Below are 25,274 nucleotides of genomic sequence, written 5' to 3'. Positions count from 1 at the left end.
TCAATCACTATTAACAGAAATGACGGAGTCCAGGAAGATGTCGGGCACCAGGCCCAGAGAGGCAGGAAAACACTGAATCAAAATAAGATTTCAGATGTAATTCTTAAGCACAGTCATGTGCCTTGGCAACCTGACTGTATAGCTTATTGTGACGCAGATAAAGTGTTCCCAGGTTTTCTTGACCACAACCTTATTTTCCATTCCCTCGCCCTTTTTATTTTAGTACTGAGATGAGGAAGAGGGATGGAACAATAAAGATGAAAAGAAGCGGTAAGAAAATGCAACATTATAGTTTTTCAAATTAATTAATGTCGGGAAGTTTAAAACGCACACAGCTCAATGGAATAGGAGTGAGAGGCAGAGACTGCAGCTAAATGCAGCTTGTGCTGACGATGGTTGGAATTCCGGAGGTGAGCACACTGTGGAAGGCAGCACAGAGGCTGACCAGAACGGCGTGCATTGAGACCGGCCCAAATGAAGCTCACGCTTTATTGCAACAGGCAGTTGGAGCCACCAGAAGCAATGGAAGATAAAACGGGAGCCAAACGGCCAATGGGATACACCCCCAGTCAAAGAACCGAAGGAGAAAAAGTTGGAAGGATGTGAGGAACACAGAGCAGCCCAGTAAACCCTGAGAAAGCAAGTGGGTTACCGGAGTGCTTGAGAGTGAGTGTTGCATATCATTAACAGCACAAGAATACACAATTAAAGTAATTGGAGAAACTGATACAAATACGAACAGTATTAAGAAAGGGTCAGTGACCCAAATCTTGGAAAGAGAGATTTATATAAATATGGACAGTGTTAAGAAAGGGTCAGTGACCCAAATCTTGGAAAGAGAGATTTATATAAATATGGACAGTGTTAAGAAAGGGTTGGTGACCCAAATCGTGGAAAGAGAGAGTGTTACAAATATGAACAGTGTGAAGAAAGGGTAGGTGACTCAATGCTTGGGAGAGGACATTGACACAATACGGCCAGTATTAAGAAAGAGTTGATGACCCAATATTTGAAAAGAGAACTTGATACCAATACGAACTTTGCTGAGAAAGGGTTGTGACCCAATACTGGAAAAGCATTATTTCTTGGATGGGAGAAAAGGTGAGTGGAGAACAGAAAAGCTTTGGCAGGATAACGAACCAGGCATTGTGTGAGTCTGGGACCTACACCCAAGAAACATGATTGTGATATCCTGGCAGGAGAGCAAACCATTCACTGTGTGGGTCTTGGACCCGCACCCAAGTAACAGAACTGTGATATCATGGCAGAAACATACACCAGGAGTGAGAAGAGAAGTAATCCTGACACCGTGGAACAGTGAGAACAAATACAAACATGAAGACCCATAGCCCTTTTAAGGATCACTGATAATGTCGCAATACCCTGTCAGGAGAGTACACCAGTGTCAAAAATAGGAACAATCAAAGAATAAGAGAAAAACCATACCCCTTTAAGGTTAATTGAGATACAAAGTGGATAAACTGAATACTTTAAAACTGTGTATTTAAAGGAGACTCAAGGGAAGGATCTTCCTCCTTGAAATGTGATAGTGACATTCAAACTACCAGAAGAAATTTAGGTGATGGGAAGACCCCATTCCTGGTGGAACTTTATTCCTTTGTTTTTTTTAGGTAAATCCACTTGTTCACATTGTTTTAAGTTTATCGTGTAAGGGTCAGTTTAGGGTTTTGGACACTGGAGGAAGGACACTCTGTTGTTTACATCCTGACATTGAAGTTCCTTAGTTTCGTTTATGCAGGGAAACCCCTGTTAGGATTAGGGATAGTTAGGATTTCTCCCAACCCACTTATTATTTTGTGATAATAAAAGTTTATAATCGACACTTAACATGCCACTGTGCCCAAGTCTTACTCTTGGGACCTTACAGAAGCTAGCTTCTTTTACATCCCTTGGGGTCATTCTTTCAGGATGCCCCTGATGTCTGCATTGTGGGCTACGAGCGGTGGGTAGGTGGAGTGCTGGTGGTTGTCTTGCATTGTGGGACAACTGATGGGTCTGTGTTTGACTGGTCACCCAACATTGACTCATTTTTAGTCCTGCTTTACAAATAGATTAAACCTGTCCGCATTTTGTCTCTCGTGAGAGTATGAATGTGGAAGGATTGATGTTTTGCATGTTTGTTGTAAGCAGGAGTTGTGTGTTGTCCTGTTGCATGTCTTGTATGTCACAGTGTACGTGAGTTAGAATGTTGTTGACTGAAGAGTGATTACTAGCTCAGAGAATGTTGGGCGAGTGGCTTTTGAATTAATGTTCTGTGTGTGGAAGGTGGGCCTGACCTAGACTGATTGATGTCGCTGGGGGGTGCCCCCATTGCTATCTATAATGTTGTCTTATGAAATAACCTTAATGACTGTGCCTGGGAATAAACCCAGGTTACCTTGTCATGTGAAGCCTCCTGCGCCAGCCTTCCCTGATTCTGGACTTTCTTATACAACAGTGATACAGCTCTTACTGGTGCAGTATAGGCCCAGAGTGTGAGCCTTGATCAAGATAATGGGCCTCATTACGAGTTCGGCAATAACCCTGCTGATGCTAAAGGCCGGTTGCTGTCAGACTCTTCATATTTTACTGGCTCCTGACTTCCCGGTGCCACCGGGCTATTTGAAGTCTGGTGGCCTGGGAAGTCAGGCGCTAGTAAAATGTAAGTCCCCATTCCCATAGTGTCCCATCGGACTCTGAGAGTGGGGATTCAGAAGAACTGGCAACATTGCTAATGGTGCTTCCGTGAAGGGTCTGCCTACCATGGCAGCAGCACCCGGCAGGGTCAGACCTGTTGGGCACAGTGGCCATGGCAGGCAGACACATAGTGTGCTGGTCTGGAAACAAGGGTGCCGGTGAGCTTACCAGCACCCTTGTTTCTGGACCAGCAAACTTATGAGGTCCAATGTGTTTTACAAAGTCATGGGTAGGAAATTGTGTTGTATTATAGCGCCTCATAAATAGATACATGAAAAAGGAAGGGGATAGGCCAAAGCTGTCACAAAAGGTGGCCTAAGTCTAGGAAAGAAATGCCAGGTTTTTAATATGGTAAAGTTTGAGTGCAGTGACCTCCTTACACCAAATGCTATGTTTGCATATGTGCAATTTTATACCAAGAACCAAGCAAATATGCGCTGTCCACTTTTATTTATGCAAGTATTGCTGTTTTCCCCTCTTTTGAAATCCCATATTTTAGTAGCCTGACGTTGCCTGTCTATAAAGGACTGGTAAAGGGCATTTTACCTATGTCAATTGTAGAAAGTCCATTGCATACTTTGAACAGTATCCGTGGTTTGCTTCTTATTATGGTTATTTGCCCATTGATAATCACAATGTGCATATATCTGCAATAAGGTTGTCCTCGGTCACTATTATCTAGGTAAGCTATTCTGTAGGATAACATGCAAATGGATATTCATGCCATGAGATCTTATTTCGTTATTAAATGTTGCCCGAGTATCAATTTCATTGTGGAACATTTAGTAATATCTTCTTTTGTCTTCTGCGTTTGTTCACAGGATCCAAGTAAGGAATGTTTCACCCTCAAGTTTGATTTGACTGTGGATATCGAAACGGAGATCGTCCCCGCCATGAAGAAGAAATCGCTCGGGTAATCATGACTATTTGCCACTGTAATGCATGTTTCACCCAGGCACCACTGCTTGAAAGATGCCATTCAACTGGTCATAGGCCTGCATAATGGCTTGTGGACTTTGAGCAAATTGACCAACGGCTTGATGGTATGTTTTTTTGGCCAAGCAGTTAGTCTTCGTCCATTCAAGCGAGCACTGCTGTATATAACGAGTGTCTTGTGTTAGTGTATACCTTCCGCCGGGGTGCCGGTCTCGCAGGTTCTCCGGGGACCAGACACCCCCACAAAAATCAATCGGTAACAATGTTGATATCCTTTCCATGCCACTGACTTAAAATCTGGGCAGTGACATCCCCTAAGAAATTCATAAGTTGGCACCCTTGCCTCCCCGTCAGATGTACTGTGTGCAGTGAGGGACTAATGGGAGCTGGCACAAGATTAGATCTTTTTATGTTTTGCCAAGAGTTGTCATAATAACTGACCAACCTTTTAGCTTAAAACCTGTGTCCCAGTCCTTCAAGCATATGACCTTGGCCCTGGACTACTGGTACGTTATGAAGCTTCAGACAATTTGGGGCTTCGCTAATTTTTTGAAGAGTAATGTAATGCAATTTCTGTTTTGCCCACAACACCTTGACATGCTGGAAATTCACATTCTGTTATTGTCTGTGTCTCCTTTTTCTGTAACGCAATCTACTTTCTAGTGCTGCTGCTGCCTTGCATTCTTCATCCACTAATGAATGTGATGCTTACATGTATTGTGTCAGTCCCTGCCTGATGCTGGGAATTATCAGCACAGTGACTCAGTGGCCGGGTTCCACCAAAGCCAGTGGATATTGGACCCAGAGGACAGTAAGGGTAGGATTCCCTGGTCATTAATTCCTGGTTGTAGGCAGTTGATAGGGGACAGTCACATTGCTTTACCACAAAACACTGACAAAGGCCACTCCTATGCACCCGCCTCCTCCTTTACCCATCCAGAAAACTAATCTGGGAACCTTAGGCATTGCTCTAGACCCTCACTGTTGATTACACAGGAATAGGACTCCCTCTTTCCAAGTGGGAGAGATTGAAACTGATCCTACCCAGACCCAAATCTTCAAAGATGAACACAAAGGATTTCCCTTTAAGGGAGTATGTCTCGGTGATCAGAGAAGGCCACAAGGGGCAATCTTATCTGGAACATGGAAGGCTTTCTGTAAATGTATGGGTGAACTTTGGCAAACACGGCAGTTCTGTGGAGGAAGTGTTTCAAGTTTGCAACATGTCGCCAAACTCCTTATTCCACAGTAACTTAAAGAGGATCAGGAAGTACATCTCAGCTGAGGATGTGGATGAGGGCTAGGACTGATTGACTTTGTGGTGACCAGCAATCGTGTGTACTTAAACTTCAACAACCCTGTTTCCCTCTAGCCAAGGAGCTGGTGTCTCCATTATCTTCTCAGATTGACCCCGCTTTAGTTTTGCAGTGTGTTCATGGAGAAACATGGCAGTGGGTCTTTGCATTTGTCAAATGAATGCCTTAATTCAACAGAACATCACTGAAAATCACTGTTCATCTGCTCTCGGCTTGGTTTTCTCATAGTGATTAAGAATGTTATTGAACAAACACACCCAAGAAGCAAAGGTCACACACCATGGGCTACAAACCATGAAATGGATCTCCATGCAATGAAAGTATCCCACTCCCAGCCCATATCCAGCTGGGCCTAATTTACATGATTCAGAGAGTTTGCCCATCTACTTTCCCATGAGTGATTCTCAGGCTAGATACAGCATGGCTCTGCCCCATGCTGGCAGCCTCAGGGTAAATAGGAAACACGGATCTAACATCTCAAATTGTAGACCAACTTGTTCTAGACTTAAGCCAAAACCCTGAGCTCCTACCAGTCCTAACTCTGCACGGGGGAATTAACCTGTCACAGCTCTGATTCTGACAACTATCAAACTCTCAGGTTAAGGGCCACACTGGGGGAGTAGGGAACCCACTGTTTAATAATAATAAAAAAGAATCCAGAATCAGTTGCTAAGTGTGGGTTGCAGGAGGCTTGACTTTGGTGGAGGCTAAAAATGTGTGAGGACCAGGTCTGGAGTGAGAGAAGAGGATGTAGAGGTGGTGGCAGTGGAGAGCTGAAGGAGGTGTTCACGTGAAGGTCTGAGGCTGGGGAGAAGACCCATGAGGGGGCAATTTACTCAATGGTAGAGAGAAAAGGGAGTAGGAGGGTAGTATCAGAAGTGGTAACATCCAGGGCCGAGGGAGAAGAGATGAAGTAGGGTTAGCCAGAGAGGTGTGGATGTATTCAATGATTCCGAATGGGGAGAGCACACAGAACAAGGTGGAGGTAGTAAGAACAGAGTAGGATAGTGTGGGGAATCGTCAAGAGGTGGGGGAGGAAAAAGAGAGGATGAGAGAAGGTGGCAGCAGTGATACAAGCTGAGGCAGAGGTGTGAACACCTGAGGAAGAACAGATTCAGGTGGAGGAGGATGGAAAGATGCATGAAACCAGATATAGGATGGTGGAAGACGAAGAGGATGACGATTAGTTGGAACTTAAGGACAAGGGCAGTATTTTAGCTGGGGTCTGCGAATGACGCAGAACCAGTCATTCCAGAAAGGGGGCACAAAGGGAGAAGGAAGAAAGGGAGAAAGACTTAGAGCTAAGGGAGAGGATATCTAAGCTCGGGGATAGCATAGCAAGTACAGGAAGGTTCCTGTGGGCCAGATCCCCATTAGGCAGGACTAGATGGCGGGTGGAGAAACAAGATAAGGACAAGGAGGTTGCAAGAAACTTAGAGAGGTAGAATGAACACTCAGTCCAGCTCAGCGGCTCCTCTCTAACCCTCTCTGCCAACCCGAACTAAGGACCTGTCCACTTGCAGAACTTGGTTTTGGGGTACAGGATACCAGAAAGCCTCCAACTACATATGGGTAAAGCAGATTATTTGGGACACCTAAAAATCCACACTTGCAGAAAGAGGGAGGTGAGGGAATCTGCCTAGGACTGCATGGGCCTCATTAGGAGATTGGTGGTAGTCATGGCGCTATTTGCGCCATGACTGCCACCAATAACGTGTCCGGCACCAGTCTCGTTCAATGGGGACTTACCGGTGTAGTCCGACCTTTGCGGGTCCGGTAAGTCCCCATTGAAAAAGCCATTCCCCATTCCCATTGAGCCCCCATAGGGCTCAATGGGAATGGGGAAGGCGCTAATAACGGTACCGCAAATTGCGGTACCGTTATTAGCTCTGAACTCCCTTAACGGGTCCCATCCATAACACCTGGTCAGACCAGGCGTTAAAGGAGGGACCCGCTAAGGGAACTCATAGTAGGGCGGTAAGGGATTACCGGCACCGCTCTCGGTGCCCGGTAACCCCTACCGCCCTACTCGTAATGAAGGCCCTTCTTTCTAACTTTCTGCCTGCCAGAGAATACTTATTATGCAAAACGGAATAATAGCTTGAGAGTACTTGGTATCGGCGTTATTTTGATGCCATGTGTGCTATGTGACAGTATATAAACAATTGTGTAATTTATTATGCAGTTGTTCTCCAAAATACGTTATACACAGAGATAGAAAAAAATAAATGGGACTCTGGGGTAGAAGGTTTGCCATTTTAGGAGATAACTGCATTACCTTCTTGTCTACTCAAGTGTGCCACTTTGGTACAATGTTTACAGTATTGAGCTGTCCAGAAACACGCACTTTGCCCATCAAGTCAAAGCTGACTCCGCTATCTCTGTATGTCCTGAAAAGGAATACACTTTAGAGGTAAATGATTCTAAGTGGAGATACGCTCCTTGTAAAAGCTGTCATCGAGGCTCCCACACTCGAGTTCAGGGGAAGTGAAAGCACCAGTCCCCCTACCCCCTTTCTTAGTTTCCCCTGTCCCTCCTCATTCCATGCAGAAAGTGTTTTTAGTTTATTTAGTTGCAGCATACAAGCACATTACATCATTATCTGTCAGTTACACTTAGTTCTGCACCCAAGTTGTTCTTGTTTATGTAGGTGCATTTCTCACGCGTGACCATACTGTCCGACACTATTGGTTGAAACGTGTTCAGGATGAAATTTAAAGACTAGTTCTGAACGAAGAATGGGGTGAGGGCAGGAGACTGAGGCTGCAACAATAGAGGATATACCGAAAGAGGAGAGCGGGGATACGCACAAAACAAAGCAGAATACTTTGAAATACATTTCAGATACAAAAAAGTGGGGATAGCTGCAATGGAGGACTGAAGTAGCAAGTGTGGGGCACACATGGCCAATCCTTTCCCTTGAATGGAAGATGCGCGATGAACTCCTAAGAGGAAGACCCTCTCTCTACCTTGTAAACCTCTTGTGGATTCCTTGCAATAGGTCAGTGCGCCTCAGAAGATGTGGTTGCCACATTTGGTCACAGTCTTCTCTATGTCCTCGCCAATACTTTCTATATCTTATTTTATACTACTTTTTGCAGCCATTACTCCTCATCTTCCATTCAACACCTCACATGCTTTTTCACTTGACTTCATTGAGTTGTATTATCAGCCTCGAATCCTTCAACTGTGTGGCTACCAGTAAAATCTCTCATCACGTTGTGTTCTTTGTGCTGCCATTTCAGCCCATCTAGTTAATCTGTTTGTGCCACCCACCATTAAAGTGCCTTTTTAATTGTATTCTCCTTTTTCTTACTGACCGTAGGGTGTTCACCGCGTGGTTCTGCCTCCTCTGCAAATAGTCATACGTCTGCATCCAACTTGTACACAATTTTGCTTGTCCCCTTCTGCTACCATTGATCACACAAAAAGTCACTAGTCTCGTCCCTGTGCACTTCAGTTGCTAAAATCCTGTGGGCTGGATTCTTAACCGGTTTCTTGGCAGGTGTACCACTTCAGAACGGTTGTCGGGGTTCTGCACTGTGCCGAGTGTGTGAGGTTCTGGAAAGTTCCATGAACTCTGAGAAGAATGCTTCTATTGATCCAAGTTAAGCGTGCAGATGGGTCTGTTTGGCATGACATCCCTAGAATGAGATCAGTCCTCTTGGATCTCTTTACATCCTGGGCTATATGTAGCTGCAGTTCACAAGCGATTCTGTAACTTCATTACCGCTCGTCTTGCCTGGGGTTATTTACAGTTAGGCTACCTTCTGGAGTACAGTACCATTGTCTCATTTTTCTGGGTAAAACACGCCCCTGTCAGTTACTAAGCTATTGACTTAAGTTTGGCTGATTGTTTCCAGTAAATGTTGTGGGTTCGCTGCTGCAACTGTGTGGAAAAGCGTTGGTTTTAGGAGTCGATGGTGGGGCACAGATAGGGTGACCAGATTTCCAAAACGAAAAACCGGGACGACCAACAGCATAATAGAGGGACTACCCCATCGCAGCCTACCAATTACCGCCCCTCCCCAACACGCCCCCACAACCACCACCCAATCATATTTGCAGCACTTCTCCTTTCTAAAAACTGTATATTATCACAATTGTGCAGTTTTGTCTGTGAATCTTGGCATGCTAATTCAAAACAAGCGTTTGTTCCAATTGATATTACATGGCTTGCTGTACAATCATTTCCAAGCAAGTCTCTGTGGCACAGTCAGTAAGTGTTGTGACTTATACTTGAAAGGTTGGGGGTTCGAGCCAATCCAACTTCAAAATTCAGAAAGTGTTGTGAAAGATAATTACAACTTTAATTACTTTAGGGTGATTTCCCGTAATGTCCTGGGAAAACCGGTACTTCTGGTCACCCTAGGCAGAGAGGTAGAGGGAGGGAGATTTGGAGAATGGGAGCCTAATACTAGTTAAACCACTTAGAAAGAACAGGAATCTTGCTTTCCTATCATACCTCATGAGCAGTGCTTAATTTGTAAATAAAGTGCCAGATCCCAGTTATTTTCTAGCAGGCCTGCCTCCGGTTGCTTCCACCGACTGCTGCACCAAGACAGAGCCAACATGTTTGGGGTTGCAGCTGCAGTGCCGACCAGCTCTTTGGAGGGTTATGTGCTCCCTACCCATGGCAAATGTGCAATGTCCAGTACACATGCCAATCAAAGTAACATAACAAAATTAGTAGTTGTGTCTTGAAATGAGACAAGGGCCTGATTCACAGAACATTTTCCTATGGGATTGCACCATTATAAAACTCTTCTGTGAATCAGGCCTCAAATGTTTGACTGCTCCATTAAACATACAATTATCCTCTTTATCAATTTCCTCTGATTGTATAAGTGGCAAGAGGGAACATGTTCACCATCTGAACACAGTAAATAGAGCAAAGGTTATTTCTTCCTACAGTAAAGTGATGGACAACTCAAGACACAACTCATTTCTGAATTGATATGGATATTGATATTTTATTTCTATCGCGCTCATACACGTGTTTCAGAGCGCGACGAGGCAGGGGAGGGGAACAAGGGGAACGCAAACAGCGATCTTACTAGGCCCAGTGACATTGAGAACGCGCAAGTGCAGGGGTAAGAGAAGGGGGAAAGTGCAGGGCGGAGGGGAAGAAGTGGAAAGTGCTAAGCAAAGGAATAAAAAACAGTGGTAGTGCTTCCGGCAAGTGGCAAGTGCTAGGTTTAAGGCACATAAAGGGGGTGTCTGATAAGTGCAGAAAAGGAGGGACTGTAGGGTTACAAATACAGACCCAAGTGCAATGGTTGCCAGGACGCACTGCGGGTGCGTGGCAGGGTGAGCAAGTACCTGGACCCGAAATCAGAGGGTAACCAGGTGGACGATGCTGTTTACTAATTAACTTGCCTGAAAAACACCTCAGTAACATACATGTTTGAGGTCAGCACACAGCAAAAACATTCCTCCTTTGAACTGCCCTGTAACCCTGGCCTTGCCCTTATGGTAGTGATGGTGCCTGGCGACTGTCCTGTTGTCCTCTGTCAGGTGCCCCTCTGCCCCACTAATGGAATTGACAATTGTGCAGCACTAATCTCATTCATGAACCAATATGTGTTTAAGACTCAGTGAGTTGGATGCATGGTGTGCACCTGCATGCATATTGATGGACCCCATGCTGACTGTGCACCAGAGGACAAATGGCAAGCACCCAGCTTAACAAGGTCTATGTGGCCTACCAAGTGCCCTCACTTGCAAAGGGGCAGAAAAGCCAGTGTCCTACTGACCCTTTGAGTTATGCATGTGCTTGCCCTCCTGTCTGCTGACTATTCTGCTGCTCCAGTTGGCTGATGCCCGCACCACATGATCAAGCCCACCCCAGCCATTAGAGATGCTGTCGCCATTGTCATGTAGGCTGACTAAACTAATGTGATGACATGACCAGCATGAGTGGCCAGCTGTTACCTTTCAGCTCATTGTTATGTATCAGACCAGATAACTAGCACAATAGCTCTGACGTGGCTTGCAAATATCATTGTGGTGTGACTGAGAATTAACAAAAGTTAAGATGTTAAAACTGTACAATAATTGAGTCTGAGACAACACGTGTTGGTGCTCTGAAATAAGTACTGGTGCTCAGTCCTGGCAAACACTGCCGCATATTAGGCACTGCCAGGACACAAAACACATTCTCTTGCTTATGTCTGGACAGTACAACTGCAAATTAAATTAAAAAGGTAGAAAAGGCAAATTTCTATACTTTTACTAGGAACGATCTCCTACAAGGCTGGTATTGCCAGAGCCATGAGCTACCTCGAGGTGGTACATGGCAGTAGCCACAGAGACCTATTACACCCTATGGCCATGCCCTGACATAGGAAATGTGGTCTCTGACTCTGAAGAGCATGTTAGGCTTGTGTTATGTGTGTTATTGCTTATATGCAAAAATGTTTTTTTAACATAAATATGCAAATAAATAAATTAAATTAAAAATTGCTTATATGCAGTTTCAAGAAAGTATAGACCACCACACCACTACAGCACTATTTACTTTGGTAACAGTGGAATTACAAGAACCCCATGGGTATTGTGAGAGCATCTTGGAGTAAGATACAGACAACCGATTCAAAATTCATAAGAAACTACTTTATTAAATATCAGGATGGAAAAACACCTATCTTGCCCTATACTATGGTGGGATCTCCCTGCTAAACCAAAACTAATAAAAGTAAAAGTCAATAAGTTCAACTTGGGAATCTGTCTGTGTCCAAAACCTAAACTTGCCCTCACAACTAATCTTATACGTGTAGGGATCTCAGCAACCAACAGAATAGTGTTCAACATAAAGTTCAAAGCTTGGCTCAGCTTTTAATGTTCTTTCAGCCCCCACCCCTTCCCCAAGCATAAAACAGTTCTCATAACAGGTCGTAAGATTGCCATGAGTTCCAAAAGAATATACGTTTGAGCAATACACTGGGGTTCCCTTCCCCAAGTTCCAAAGCACTGTTCCAAACACAAAATATCTTGAGGCTCCGTCCTCGAGACAAATCAACAATTTTAACTCTAGTGATATATTAATTTGAGAGGGTTTCCCAACTTCTTTGATGGTCTGTGCCACACTGGGACCCTCTATATATGACTGGCCTTTGTATCATAAAAGTAGAAATAACATAGTTGAAAGTTGATTGTAATGTAAAGGTCCTTCCACTTTGGGAATTATCATCTGGTGTAGGTCATTATATTGAGAAAACATCCCTTCTCTTGGCTTTTTAAAAAGTAAAGGTCCTCTTGTAATACGGTATTCAAAATGGTGCGGTTTTATAATTGCAAGGTTCTCTGGAATTCGGCATCTCCGTAACATGTACAAATTTTAAGATAAGTAACTTGGTTACTCTCATGCGATTTGGTTTTTCAAAATTGATGTAAGTATTAGGGTTTTAATATTCTCGTTCATTTCAATAAGCATTGTAACTCCCATGTTCCTTTACGTTCTCATCTTTCTGAGACTTTCGATAAGATGCTTTCCTTTGTATGCAACCACTCCGTAACAAAGGGCCTCATTACGACCCTGGTGGTAAGGGAAAAATGATGCCGGTAAAGGATTACCGGCATCGCTTACCGCTAGGTCCGATTATGACCCAAGAAAGTGCAATTAGCGGCACCGTAGTTAACGGTGCCGCTAACTGCAACAAGGTCGTGCGCACGCGACCTTCCACGCCGTAAATACCGGCATCGCACAAAGGTACGCGAATCACGAACCAAGCGGACATGCTCTTAACGCCATCACAAAGGCTGTTAAGTACCTTAACGCCATGGTGCTAATTCCGCCATCGCGAACCAACCGTAAATGGCCATGTGCAGTGTATCCAGCTGCCACAGGTGCACAGAATCAGCACAGGTGGAGGCAATACAGACTCACCAAGTACAAAAAGAGCACACCCCACCCCTTCCCACACCCAGTCAACTCCACAATGATTCCAATACGACTAGCAATGTTGGGGCTGGAGGACCTGATTGCAAAGCAAGTGCTACAACTACAATTACATCAACAACAGGCAGCACAGAGGAGATGCAGGAGGAGAAGGAGGGCAAGGCAGGGCCAGCAAGCCCCACCAGCACAGCCAGTGCCACCACGCAGGCAGCCCACAATCCCACGCATCAGAGCCAGTCCATTCAACCTCACCGTTGAGCCGATCCACACCCTGTACCGTTTGGACCGGGACACCATCATCACCATCGTGGACATGATACACAACGACATCGTCAGCATGATAGAAACACCCACCGCCATCCCACCCCTACTGAAGGTAGAGTCCGTGCTCCACTTCCTGGCCACAGGCACCTAACAGCACACAGTGGGGCACTTGCATGGCATTTCACAACCATTATTCTCACGTACACTGATCCAAGTGCTCAATGCCCTCCTCAAGCACACAGACAACCACATCTCATTACCACGGTCTGGCCAGGAGATTGCAAACACCAAAGTGGGTTTCCATGCACTAGCCGTCATACCTGGTTGCATTGGTGCCATTGACTGCACCCATGTGGAATTGGTGGTCCCACATGCCGTAGAGGTACCGTACCGCAACCGTAAACTATTTCACTCAATCAACGTGCAAATGGTCTGTGACTCCAACAGGATCTTCACACATTGTTGTGCCCGATTCCCCGGATCAACCCATGATTCAGTGGTCCTGAGGAACTCCACAATACCACGCTACATGGAGCGACATGCAGGGCCAAGATCCTGGCTACTCGGTGAGTCTCATGTCATGGCCATGGAAATGTGAAGTGGGTAGGTGATCGACGTACCAATGCATACTTTAACTGGCTGAAAGGGGGGGGGGGATGATGATGCATACTTTACCTGGCTGAAAGGGGGAGGGGGGAATGATGCATACTTTACCTGGCTGAAAGGGGGGGGGGTGATGCATACTTTACCTGGCTGAAAGGGGGCGGGGGAATGATGCATACTTTACCTGGCTGAAAGGGGGGGGGTGAAACATACTTTACCTGGCTGAAAGGGGCGGGGGAATGATGCATAATGTACCTGGCTGCGAGTAGCAGAGGCAATGGAGCCAGCTCATACCCTAAAGCAGCATATACGTCAGCTGACACTTTAACACATAATGCCCGATGTAAGCAGCCCTACCATGTGAATGAAGGTGTGTCCCAACCATGACACAACCATCTGTAAGTGCATTGTACCGATTCGGACCACATTGACTTCAACGAAATGCACCTACATGCACGGCACCAAACACCATCAACTGAAAGGCCTGTCCCCCATAACTGCGCACAAAGGAGGCACATGACGGACAGAAACATCAATACACCATTACACAGACACCAAGGCCCCAAAAATGTCCCTATCAACATCAGTAGTGCTCAGTGGGGTCATCATGAGGCTGACAGCAATGTTGCCATGATGTGAGCTTTGATATCACAGGACACGTGCCAGGTCACCAAAACAAACGCCATGAACGAACACAGTGGATGGGCACTCACAAGGCACTTGACCCCCCTGCATACATTGGTTGTTGGCATGCAAAACAGTCCATGAGAGGAATACACATATACCGGTCACATAGTGTGAATCCATTTGTGCATGTTAAATTGGTACGAAGTAACAGTCAAATGCATGCCATGGTGGCACATCATGTTTGGTATTTGATGTCATAACTGACACATACACTGTTGCCCACATACAGGTGATGCAGGCTATCCCCTGAAGAGGTGGCTCCTTACACCAGTCCGGAACCCACAGAACCAGCACGAGGAGGACTTCAACCGTGCACATACACGTACCCGTGTGGTGATTGAGCAGCCATTCGGCCTACTGAAGGCACGTTTTCGCTGCCTCAGCAGGTCTGGTGGGGCACTCCTGTACTGCCATGAGAAGGTTGCAAAGATCGTCTTGGCATGTGTCATGCTACACAATATGTGCATCAGACGAAATGTGGCCCTGCCCCTGAACTGCAACCACCTGACGATGAGGATGAGGAGGGTGGGGATGGGGCAGCACCTCAGGGAGGCAGTGATGCACAGGAGGGGCGTGGGGCGTGAAATGCGTCTGACTCTGATCATCCAATGTTTCTAGCACGCACGAATGGGGGGTGTCACATGGAGATGGCAATTGGGGCACTGTGTGTGTCTGGGATATGGACACTGTGGACTGTGGTGACTGTGTCACCAATAAAGCACACATACGCAATGAGCAATGTCCACACATGTGACTTGTGATAAAGAGAAACTTGTATTATAAATGTGAATTCAATTAACACACCCACTCCCGCCTCCCCCCTCAACTCCCCAACACACCCACTCCCGCCTCCCCCCTCAACTCCCCAACACACCCCCTCCCGCCTCAACTCCCCAACACACCCACTCCCGCCTACCCCCTCAACTCCCCAACACACCCACTCCTGCCTCCCCCCTCAACTCCCCACAAAAGTGCGTGGATCCCTGTGTCAAAGTGCCTAATGTGGAATTGATCCACTGGATGGACTCTATTGGCAGCCCCCTCTTCCGGCCCCCGGGTCACCCCTGCCTGTACTCCGCAGGTTCCTGGCCGACCTGCGGACGGTGCTGCTTGGGGCAGAACTGGCAGCGGAGGAGATACTGGGCTGCTCGTTACGACGCATGTCCCTCATTGTCTGTACGATCTCACTGAGCACGTTCCGCACCGCGGCTAGTTCAGCACAGATGTATTTGCTGGAGGATTGGATGGCTGCCTTGACAGTCTCGGCACATCTTTGTATTTCTGCACTGGCACCTCCACAATCGGCCACATGCTGCGTGAGGAGTGTGGACAGTTGTTGTTGCCTCGTCAATATTTGGTCCAGTGACTGTTGGTAATTTGGGGCATTGGATGATGCAATTGCTGGGGTCATTGGGCTACTCCCCTCCTCCACACCTCCCACTGGGCAGGGAGTGGCTGGCCAGGAGTTATCAGGGGATAGCCCCTGTGTGTTGTTATCGTGTAGGCTACTTATGGACAGGTGGGGGGATTGAAGGTGGGCAGTGGGGGGACATTCTGTGTCATCCTCATCAATCCCCACATCACTGTCGGAGCAGGCTGCAATGGCAGCAGTCTCCCCAATTGTACTGCTTCCTGCAGACACATTCCCCTCAGTGGCCACCAGTTGTTGCATGTCCTCTGCTGGTGGTACCGTGCTGCTTGCCTTGGGGATCGTCACTGCCCTGGGCTGTGTTGTGGCAGGCAATTTTGGCTGCTGTGCGTTTTTTAGTGGGTCCAGCCGAGGTGGAGGGTTGGTGTGCTGTTGCCTCTGGCCTGGCCTTCTTGGCAGGTGTGGTGCCACTCTCGTCCTTGCTGGTGTCCGATTGGGAGCCTGTGGTGGAGCAGAGGAGGGAAAGTGTTATTGATGGGTCAGCGGACTTTGAGCAGGCATTGTGTTGACTGCCATGAATTTGATGGATAGATGGTGCACTTTGTAGGATGTGACATACAGGTTGTCTCCCTTTTGGGTTGGTTGAGCATGCAGGAATGTGGGTGCCTACTGTGGAGTGTGCATACTGCATGTCTACAGGGTGTAGGTCAATGATGCCTGTTGGCAGTCTTCTGCTGATGTGTTGCGTTAACCCTATAGGGCAAGATTGTGATTCCCATGTATGTGGACTTCAGGGGGTTTCGCATGGCTTAATTTGAGGCACCTACCTGTGTCATCTGATGTCGGGGCTCCTCTCTCCATTCCACCGACCCCCTCGATGCTCTCAATGCCGATCGTTGTGGCACATATCTCCGCCCACGGCTGCATTTTAATTGGGGAGTCTGCTCCTCCGCCAGTTGCCATGCCCATGTTGCGGTTGGCCAACAGTATGCTCCTTACCCGGAGCCAGAGGTTGTCCCACCCTTTAGGACACTGTTTGGTGGTGCGGGGTGTAGTTCCTACGGCACTGACCCGTTGTGCAACTAGTTCCCATATCTCCTTTTTCCGTGCTATTGCCGGTCTTCTCATTTCGGTGGAGAATACAATGTCCGCCTTTTCCTGGAGCGTTTCTGCCAACATTGTTAGCTCTTCCCTACTGAAGCAGTTCTGCCTCTGCCGATCCCAGGCTTTTTTGACAACTTTTGGCATTGTGGGTTGTGTGGATGTGGGTGTAGTTTTCTGCAAGGTCTCGGGGTCAGATGTGCAGTGGTTGTGGAGGATTGCAATGGATTGTGTTTTTAAAGATGGCCGCCGTGCTCTTTCCCGTTCCGGTGCGATGGCGTAATTTCCGGGTCCGTTTTTTTACGGTCACCGCTAATAGCGGTGGTCGCTAACATCGGTGGGCATGGTAGCAGTGGTGAAGTTTACACGGCATACGATGGCGGTAGCTGAGGTTTTTGGGAGGTTACTGGCATGGCACTGATTACATTAATGGCATGGCGCAATGCTCGTGCCCGAGAGGTCGTAATTTACCGCTTTTAACGGTTCATGACCAGCACGGACACGTTAGTTGCGCCATGCCGGTAATGTCCATTACTTACCGCCGGGGTCATAATTAGGGCCAAAGTATTCATTCAGCTTTCATGAGTTAACAAGTTTTAATGTTCATTGGTTCATAAGGATTATATGCAGAGACTTTTGACAACGTGTCTTTCTATCCACCCCCATAACAAAGTAGCCTTATACACGGCATAAAACACTTGCATACTGGGTTTCTGTCTGTCTAGAAACTCACCAGTTGTTTTGATTCTGTCAGCGCAGATCTTCCAGCCTTCTTGCCTTTGCTTCAGGGCTCCACCTCCTGCCCCTCAGGCACTCCTGGGCCGGTTTCTGGCCCCAGGACAACAAGCACCTTATATAGTTAAAAAAGGGTCCGCCTTCCAGCACGCTTCTCCTTCACGCTTCTGTTGGTTCCACAGAACCCCTGCTCGCAGGCCGCTCCTCCATGAACCATAAGCGTGTCGCTCACTAACAGCACCGCACTGTACTTCTTGGCCTCTCTGCTGCTGCAAAATCACTGCTGCTGCTTATGTCACCATTCCTCTTCCCTCCCCTCACACTTATTAGGTGGGGCTTTTTATACACCTGCAGTATTCTAACGGGCTGTAGGTGTGAATTCACAATTAGTCCTGCCTTACCATTGTTAAAGAGACATGCTTGAACTCTATTGCTCTCAGCAGGCCTCTTCCTCGTCCCAGTACCTACGTGGTGAAAGCAACTAGTCTCCACTGCTCTTAGTTGCTCCTTCCTTGTCTCAGTACTTTTAGTAGTCCTATGTGAATAGTCTAAGGGAGTTCATTTGTAATACCCCATAAAGATGGGAGATGGGTTGGTTTGGTCTTCATTAGGGAAAAGTGGATACCATGTCTCTAACCAAGGGCATCCTACTCCAAGCCCCCACAGACCGTCCACCCAGGTGATCCTCCCTCACTTCAACACCCCCAGGTTCGGGATCCAAGAGTGATGGCCTTTCTTTGGCCACCTGCACAGAGGATCCATGGGGAACAGGAGTGAGCATGCCCTCAGGCTTCTCACAATACATGCACAGTTTGAGTCTGAGAGCTCAGGATCCAAACACTACCTCCCCCTAGGAACACAACCTCCATGAAAATGGAGACGAGCCAGTGGGACTGTGCATTCATCAATGGGTTAATTGCGTGGTGTGAGAGCTAGCATTCACTGCAAGCCCAAGACCTGCAGGAAGAGGAAAGGTGCTTAACACACCAAAACTAACCTACCTGAGGGGCACCAAATAGCAGTAGGTTTGGAACATTGAACAGCAGTGCGAGAGAAACCGACAAATGTGGATGGAACTCAGAGAGCCAGTTACGGACCACAGCAAAGATAAACATGTGGATATGATATGATATGATCGTTTATTTGTATCGCGCTCATACACAAGTGTTTCAGAGATGGTGAAGGGGTAGGACTTGTGGCTGACTACAAAATGGCTGCAAGGTCATTTATAATTCTATAACTTCACTGAGCTGCAGAGCCGCATTTGAGGGGGGTCAATTAACTAACATTCAGCCTGTCCACCAACCCCAACAAAGTGACATCTGGGCCAATCAAAAGCAAGGGGAAAACGCGGCTCGAGAAGAGCCATGTGCAAGCATGGGCAAAAAACCAGAAAATGTGCTAGTCACAGAATAATTGAGACTGGAGCAGTGAGAAGTTAATTTGAAGAATGTCTGGAGGAGTCGGAGAACGCCAGGAGGGAGACTGAGCTTGGCACAGAGGCTGTCAGCAGGCTTTGTAGCCTGAGCAGAGACACAAGGAACATCTTAAGGTGGTTGGATGAAAGGAACAAGACTTAGTTGAGCATCCTGTTCAAAGCAGAAATGTTGGCCAATATGAAGTGGAGATGGCTCCCTTGCAGATGGGATGGACATCATGTCCCTTAAAATGCAAGGACACCATATACTCTAGTGACCTGGTGCACTGTAGCCCTGGACTACTAAGAAGTGGGCCAAGTATTATTCTCATGGTGCACATTACAAAATTCGAGCTGGGTGCTCCTTCCTTGTAAAGCGGATCTGTGGAAAAGAAGCAACCAGGTGCTATATCCATTTGACTGTAACCTGGGATTTGAAGCAGCTGTGTAATTGAACCAAAAGTGGCTGCTTGCCATATCTTTGTGACGCTCGATACTGTTATTTAAGACCAGTTGTCATGGACTACCGAGAAATCACACCTGAAGCATTGTGGCTGTTGATCATGTGTGGACGTCTGACCACGCTGAGAATAGGTGCTTTAACCTTCCTGAAAAATCTAGGGGATCTAATGAATTATACCAAAACGCAAAACAAATTATTTTACAAAAAACGAATGATTCAAGTGCAAAATTCATGAACTGTGAGTCAAATGTTTGAAAAATTTCAATTTCTGAAATGTATAATGTTGTAAAGGAAATGTCCAAGGCTGTACTTTTGTAATTTTTATAGTTATATGATAAATGATTGTAAAGTTGATTTATTCAACTAAAATCATCAATACAAAATAAAAAAAAATATCCCTGAGACTCTGTTGTGTTTAGAGAAGCTGGCGGAGGCCAGTGTCTCCAAGGTAGGGAAAACACAGACACTTTGACCCATCCTGACACAGGAGGAGGGAATCCCCACCTTGTTGTCGGTTAATCTCTAGAACTCCTAGGTATTCAACCAAATCCCTTTTCTTCTGTTTGAACCCTTACATCTGAAGTCAAGCATTTTGTCAATCCCTCACTAATGTTTCACCAGAAAGTGCATTCATATTTGTCTATCTTGTCAAAGATGAACATTGTCTTGTATCACTTCTCTCACTGCACTGATTGCACACACCAGCAGCCGGAGCGAGCAAACTTTGATTTGACTGTTTTGCCATTTGTAGCTGATTTTCACAATATATTACCGAAAACAATATATTCTAAAACTGTTCAGTGTTTTACCATCTGCATTCATTTCTACCATGCTGTGAGTTAAGCTATCTTCTCTTGACTACACTCTTAAGAAGGCACAATATAAAAAGCTGGACTAAGTTAAATGGTGTTCGGATCACAGAAAACACAGTTCAACTCCCGGATGGTGCATAGAAATCATGCACCTGGATACTTTGTAATGTTTAAACTCAAGATGTGTTCTTTATATTTTATTCTACAGCATGAGCATTGCAGGGCACCATCCTCCAATGTCCTGTACTTTGCATGCTCCCATTCTTGTTCCTCCCAACTCCGCGCTCTACGTCGAATATTCACATGATGCAACAGACTTCCCCACACAAGGAGAGGGTTTTGTCCGTACATCCTTCTTGTAATGACTTCCTGCATCCTCCTCTCCTTTTAATCCCCCTCACCATCAAATCCCTGCAACCTGAAATGGTACTTTTAGTCTCAAAATAGGAGGGGTTGGGCAAATCCTATCTGTCCCCAAGCCTGTGGGGTTTCCCTGCCTCTACAAAGCTAATGAACGTCTGTGTCAGGATGTTCAACAACTAAAGCATCCTCTGTCCTGTGTGCAAAACCCTAAACCGACCCATACATGCTAAACTAAATGTAAGGTGAAAAGGGGGATTTCTCTGAGCTATAAATGTGTAGCTCATTCTGGTAATTTCAGTCATAAGGTTCTAAAGTGCAGAAATGGTCAAGAATAATGTTCCACCAGGAAAAATGGGTTGTTCCTTCTCCTATGTTTCCTCTGGTTTCTAACAATTTGTCTGGCACTTCCGGTAAAGTCAAAAATGTTCCAATGTTTTGCAAGAAGATGGCTCTCTCCCTGAATATTCCTTTGTATCCACTTTGTTATATCACAATTTAAAGGTGGGGGGACGATTCCACCCTTGAATCCCTTCAGTTTTCACTGATTCAATGGTATTCTTGTCACTTAGAAGAAAGAGTGATTTCCATAGTCTCCCTCTGTTTCCTTTCAATGTCAGTTTTTTTTAAAGATTTTTACTTTCTCTCTAGTTCTTGACCTTATTCTCGATCAAGGAGTATGGCTTCCCTTTTGTCACAACTCCAGGTCCATTCAATTATTTTCTTACCCATAGTTTACTTCTCTTGTTTCTATTATCACTTAAAGGTTTAAGGCTCTTCCCTTTCTGCATTGACTGGTATGGTTTCTTGCTTTAATCCTTCTCCTCTCCCTGGTATACTCTCCTGACGGGGTATTGTAGCTTATCCTTACAAAACGGTATGGGCCCTCCCTTTGATCAATGTTCCATACTTTCTAGGTGGGGTTCCTAACTCCCTTTGCTCGCTCACTTCTTCTTTCACCCCTGGGTTACTCTCCTCCCAGGGTGTCACAACTTTCTGATTTGGGTGCGAATCCCAGACTCACTGTTTGCCTGATTCACTATCCTGCCAGGTCTTCTTAGCTTTCTTTTCACGTTTTCTTCTACCCAAGAAACACCACTTTTCCAATACTGGGCGTGATGAATGCTACAGAGTCCTCACAAAGACCCTGCCTAAAGTCTCCTCCCAGGTGGCCAGGGAAAGGCAGGCGGTTCCTGACCCTTGTGGTGGTATTAGCCGGGAGAATCACCTGGAAGTAGAAGGGCACCAGGGCCACAGGAGGACTTGGTTGGGTGATACGCTGTATTTATCTTCCCACTAGGGAAGAAATATCAGTGATGCCAAAATATGTAATGGTTTTCTGTCCAAGAGAGCTTTGAAATTATTTGACTATATTAAGGTGGGTGAAAATATTCCTAACCTCTTATGTATTGAGAGAAATAAAACCCCTTTTTAAACCAAGGAATAGTAAAGATGAATCTTTAAATATTCCCAATTTAGGTCCTGAAGATCTCTATTCCTCTGCAAATCTAAATCTTTAATTAAATCATTATGAAACTCCTTTGGGAATATAATTAAAGAAAGAAATGAACCTGGTGTTAATATTGGAATTGAGCCGAACCTCTGGCATAGACCAGAGGTTACGATTAATTCAAAACCTTCCAGCCATCACCCCTTTTGTTTTTCCTTATTCACTCTGAGTGGGAAGTGTATGCCCAGACGTGGGTCCTGTGCCTGGTGGGGCTAGAGTACCAAGCTACTCCTCAGTGCTGAGGCCCAATGAGGCTGTCATGTTTGGGGATGCTTATGGTCTAGTACAGAAGGGATGTGGCCAGGCAGTTTGGGCTGGAGTGCCTTTTTTGGCGTGGGACCAAGCATGATTTTCATACAGTCTTTCCCCTTTTGTAATGGCTTGGCAGGCGAAGAAAGATGGTCTGGAGGGTAGCCCAATCAATGCCATAGGTTACGATTAATTCAAAACCTTTCAGCCATGACCTCTTTTGTTTTGCGTAGTGTTAATATTCCTATAAGAAAAACTGTTTTTTTCCATTGTGGACTCCAAGTCCCGCAATTCCCTAAGTACTGGGATGAACAAGAGGGCTGCAGAGTGTAACTCATGGTGGCAACAGTATAGACAGACACAAGTGATCACAGTTCAAGGGAGTTTATTAAACTGTATAGGTAGGTTGGAAAAACACCTAACCTAAATCTAAGATGAGAGCAAGCTACGACCATCAAATAATAATAAGGCATTCCTAGTGGTGTCTTGTCAAATAAAAGGGCTGATACTAAAAATAAAACGAATGCCAATCCTTAAAACTAAATACAAAGAGTGTGGGATAGGGTTCAAAAGAAAGAAGTGTTCACAAGTGATGAGTCAGGATGTGGTAGTCGGGGGTCACCCTTCCCCATGTTTTGAGCATGGGACAAGGCAGGACTCCGAAGCACAGCACACGCTTGAGCTTTCCCAGCATGAGACTACAGTTCCGTTCTCAGGTATCAGACCTTCGGTTGTTAAGTCCCTTTTCTACAAAAAGTCTCTTGCCTCAGATGTCCTGTTGTGTTCATTATAAGAAAGAAAATGTTCCTTTCCGTATGTACATTGGGTGATGACTTTTCACCCCTGGATCCCCCTCTTCCGGGCTCAGATCCACCAACAAAGTCTCTAGTGATATCAGGACGGTATGTTCAAAACAACAAACAAAAGTTCCTTTCAGATTGTACTTGGGGTGATAATTCTTCACCCCTGGGTCCCCCTCTTCTAGGCTCAGATCCCTCTCAAATCTCAGGATCCCTCCGTCGGGATCACTATGACTTGTATTGAAACAACTTGGTCTATTACCAGTTTGCTTTTCACCCCTGGTTCCCCCTCTTCCAGGCTCAGACCCCTCTCGAATAGCAGCCTCCCTCTGTCAGGTACACTACGGCTCTCATTCACAGGCTTTCTACCTTTGCATTCACAAACCTTTGGGTGACGGGTTCTCACCCTTGGATCCCCCCTCTTCCAGGCTCAGACACTTCTTGAATGTTAGCCTTCCTCTTTTCAGTCTCACAGTTCTTTCTCTTTTCTCACTATGCAGGATTCATCTCCCTTAGCTTTCCAATTACGTGCAGGTCAAAGACTTTAGAGGAGGTTTTGCTGGACCCCTGTATGACCACTTTGACCTTTTCCTTGTGGCTCTCCCATGGCCTTCTGGTATCGGTAGTTTCAACAAACGTGGGATCAACCAGAGTCTCGTGAATGAGCACCCCTGTGGTGCCGGACTCCTCTGCAGCTGGTTTTCCCTTAATGTTAACAGTTCTTTGAACTTCCCTTAATTTGCCGTTTGCGACTTTCGTTCAACGTAGTTCGGTTTCTTATTAGTTCTCCCCTCGACTGACCGGTTCTGATGAACCGCTTGGCTTTTCTTGTCTCTGGAGTCACGGACGGTACCACTGTTCTGATTATCATTGTAGGAGTGCTTTGTGTACCATTGACATCTGCTGCAACACACGCTGGCTATTGTTTGCGGTCTTAAGTTTCCTTTCACGGAGGCTTCACGCGTCTGGGTCGGAAAGTGCAAGGTCACTTCTCTCCTTGTCACCCCTTCGTTTCTCGACAACTTTCTCCTCCTCGTTTGCATTGCTCATCGTGTACTCTATTGCTCCACCTTTTATCCCTGTGGGGAAGGGAAAGGGCAGTCAGATGTGTGTGGTCAATTGACTGACTCCACCTGACCCTTGTCTTGGGACATGTCAGGTAAACGGCTCAAGTGTTAGTCTGTTGTCTTTCGTGGTGTAAGAAAGTGTTTGTGTTGGAAAAGGATGGAGTAGAGATATTGATATTGATATTTTATTTCTGTCGCGCTCGTACACAAGTGTTTCAGTGCAAGACAAGGCAAGAGAGGGGAACAGGGGAGAACAAAACTGCAATCCTACTAGGCCCAGTGACATTGAGGATGTGCAAGTGCATGGGAGGGGGGAGGAGAAAAGTGCATGAAAGGGGGGAGAAGTGGAAAGTGGGAAGCAGAGGAGAAACAGATAAATAACAATAAATAAATAATAAACCGTGGTAGTGCACCCAGCAATTTGCAAGTGCTAGGTTTAAGGCAGCAGACAGGGTAGGTTTGATAAGTGCAGGAAGAAAAAGGGTGGGGAGGGCAGTATGGGTACAGATACAGACCCCAATGCAAGGGGTGGCCCGAAGGCAGTGCAGGTGGGTGGAAGTTTGAGCAGGTACCTGGGCCCGGAGAACAGAGGGTGGCCAGGTGCACAATGCCAAGAGAGAACAGATCAGCAGGGGAGAGGAGGATTAAAGGCAGAAGAAAAGAGGAAGGTCTTGAGGTGTTTTCCGGAACCAGAGATGGTTCTGCTCAAGTTTTAGAGTGGCAGGGAGGCTGTTCCAGAGGGAGGCCCCAGCCGAAGACAGAGATCTAACCCCAGCGTGTTTCTTTGAAAAACGACTGACCCTGAGGGAGTTGGAGGTAGAGGAGCGAAGAGCTCGAGAGGGGAGGTATTTCCAGAGGGATAGCTGAAGGTATTTTGGACCCAGGCATCAGAAAGCCTTGTGGACATTGTAGAGGGTTTTCAATTTAATCCTTGCATTCACTGGGAGCCAATGGAGAGATTTCAGCTAGTTGCTAAGTATCCTACCTT

General features: G+C 46.2%; 1 protein-coding gene across 6 annotated transcripts in view; it reads left to right on the top strand.

Annotated features, from left to right (window-relative positions):
- The window catches only part of PLEKHG5 (pleckstrin homology and RhoGEF domain containing G5), a 1,536,154-nt gene that overhangs the window by 1,172,496 nt on the left and 338,384 nt on the right, over nucleotides 1–25,274 (top strand). For all 6 annotated transcript variants that reach the window (XM_069610302.1, XM_069610307.1, XM_069610303.1 and 3 more), the window contains one exon: nucleotides 3,519–3,610. In XM_069610302.1, the coding sequence (XP_069466403.1) occupies nucleotides 3,519–3,610 (92 nt within the window). The remainder of the gene's footprint in view (nucleotides 1–3,518; nucleotides 3,611–25,274) is intronic.

The sequence above is a fragment of the Ambystoma mexicanum genome, chromosome 8 (genome assembly GCF_040938575.1).
Source record: "Ambystoma mexicanum isolate Mex_15411 chromosome 8, UKY_AmexF1_1, whole genome shotgun sequence".
In the NCBI taxonomy this organism is placed as follows: domain Eukaryota; kingdom Metazoa; phylum Chordata; class Amphibia; order Caudata; family Ambystomatidae; genus Ambystoma; species Ambystoma mexicanum.
Note: the sequence above shows the minus strand (reverse complement) of the source record. Positions and strands in the feature narration are given on the sequence as shown.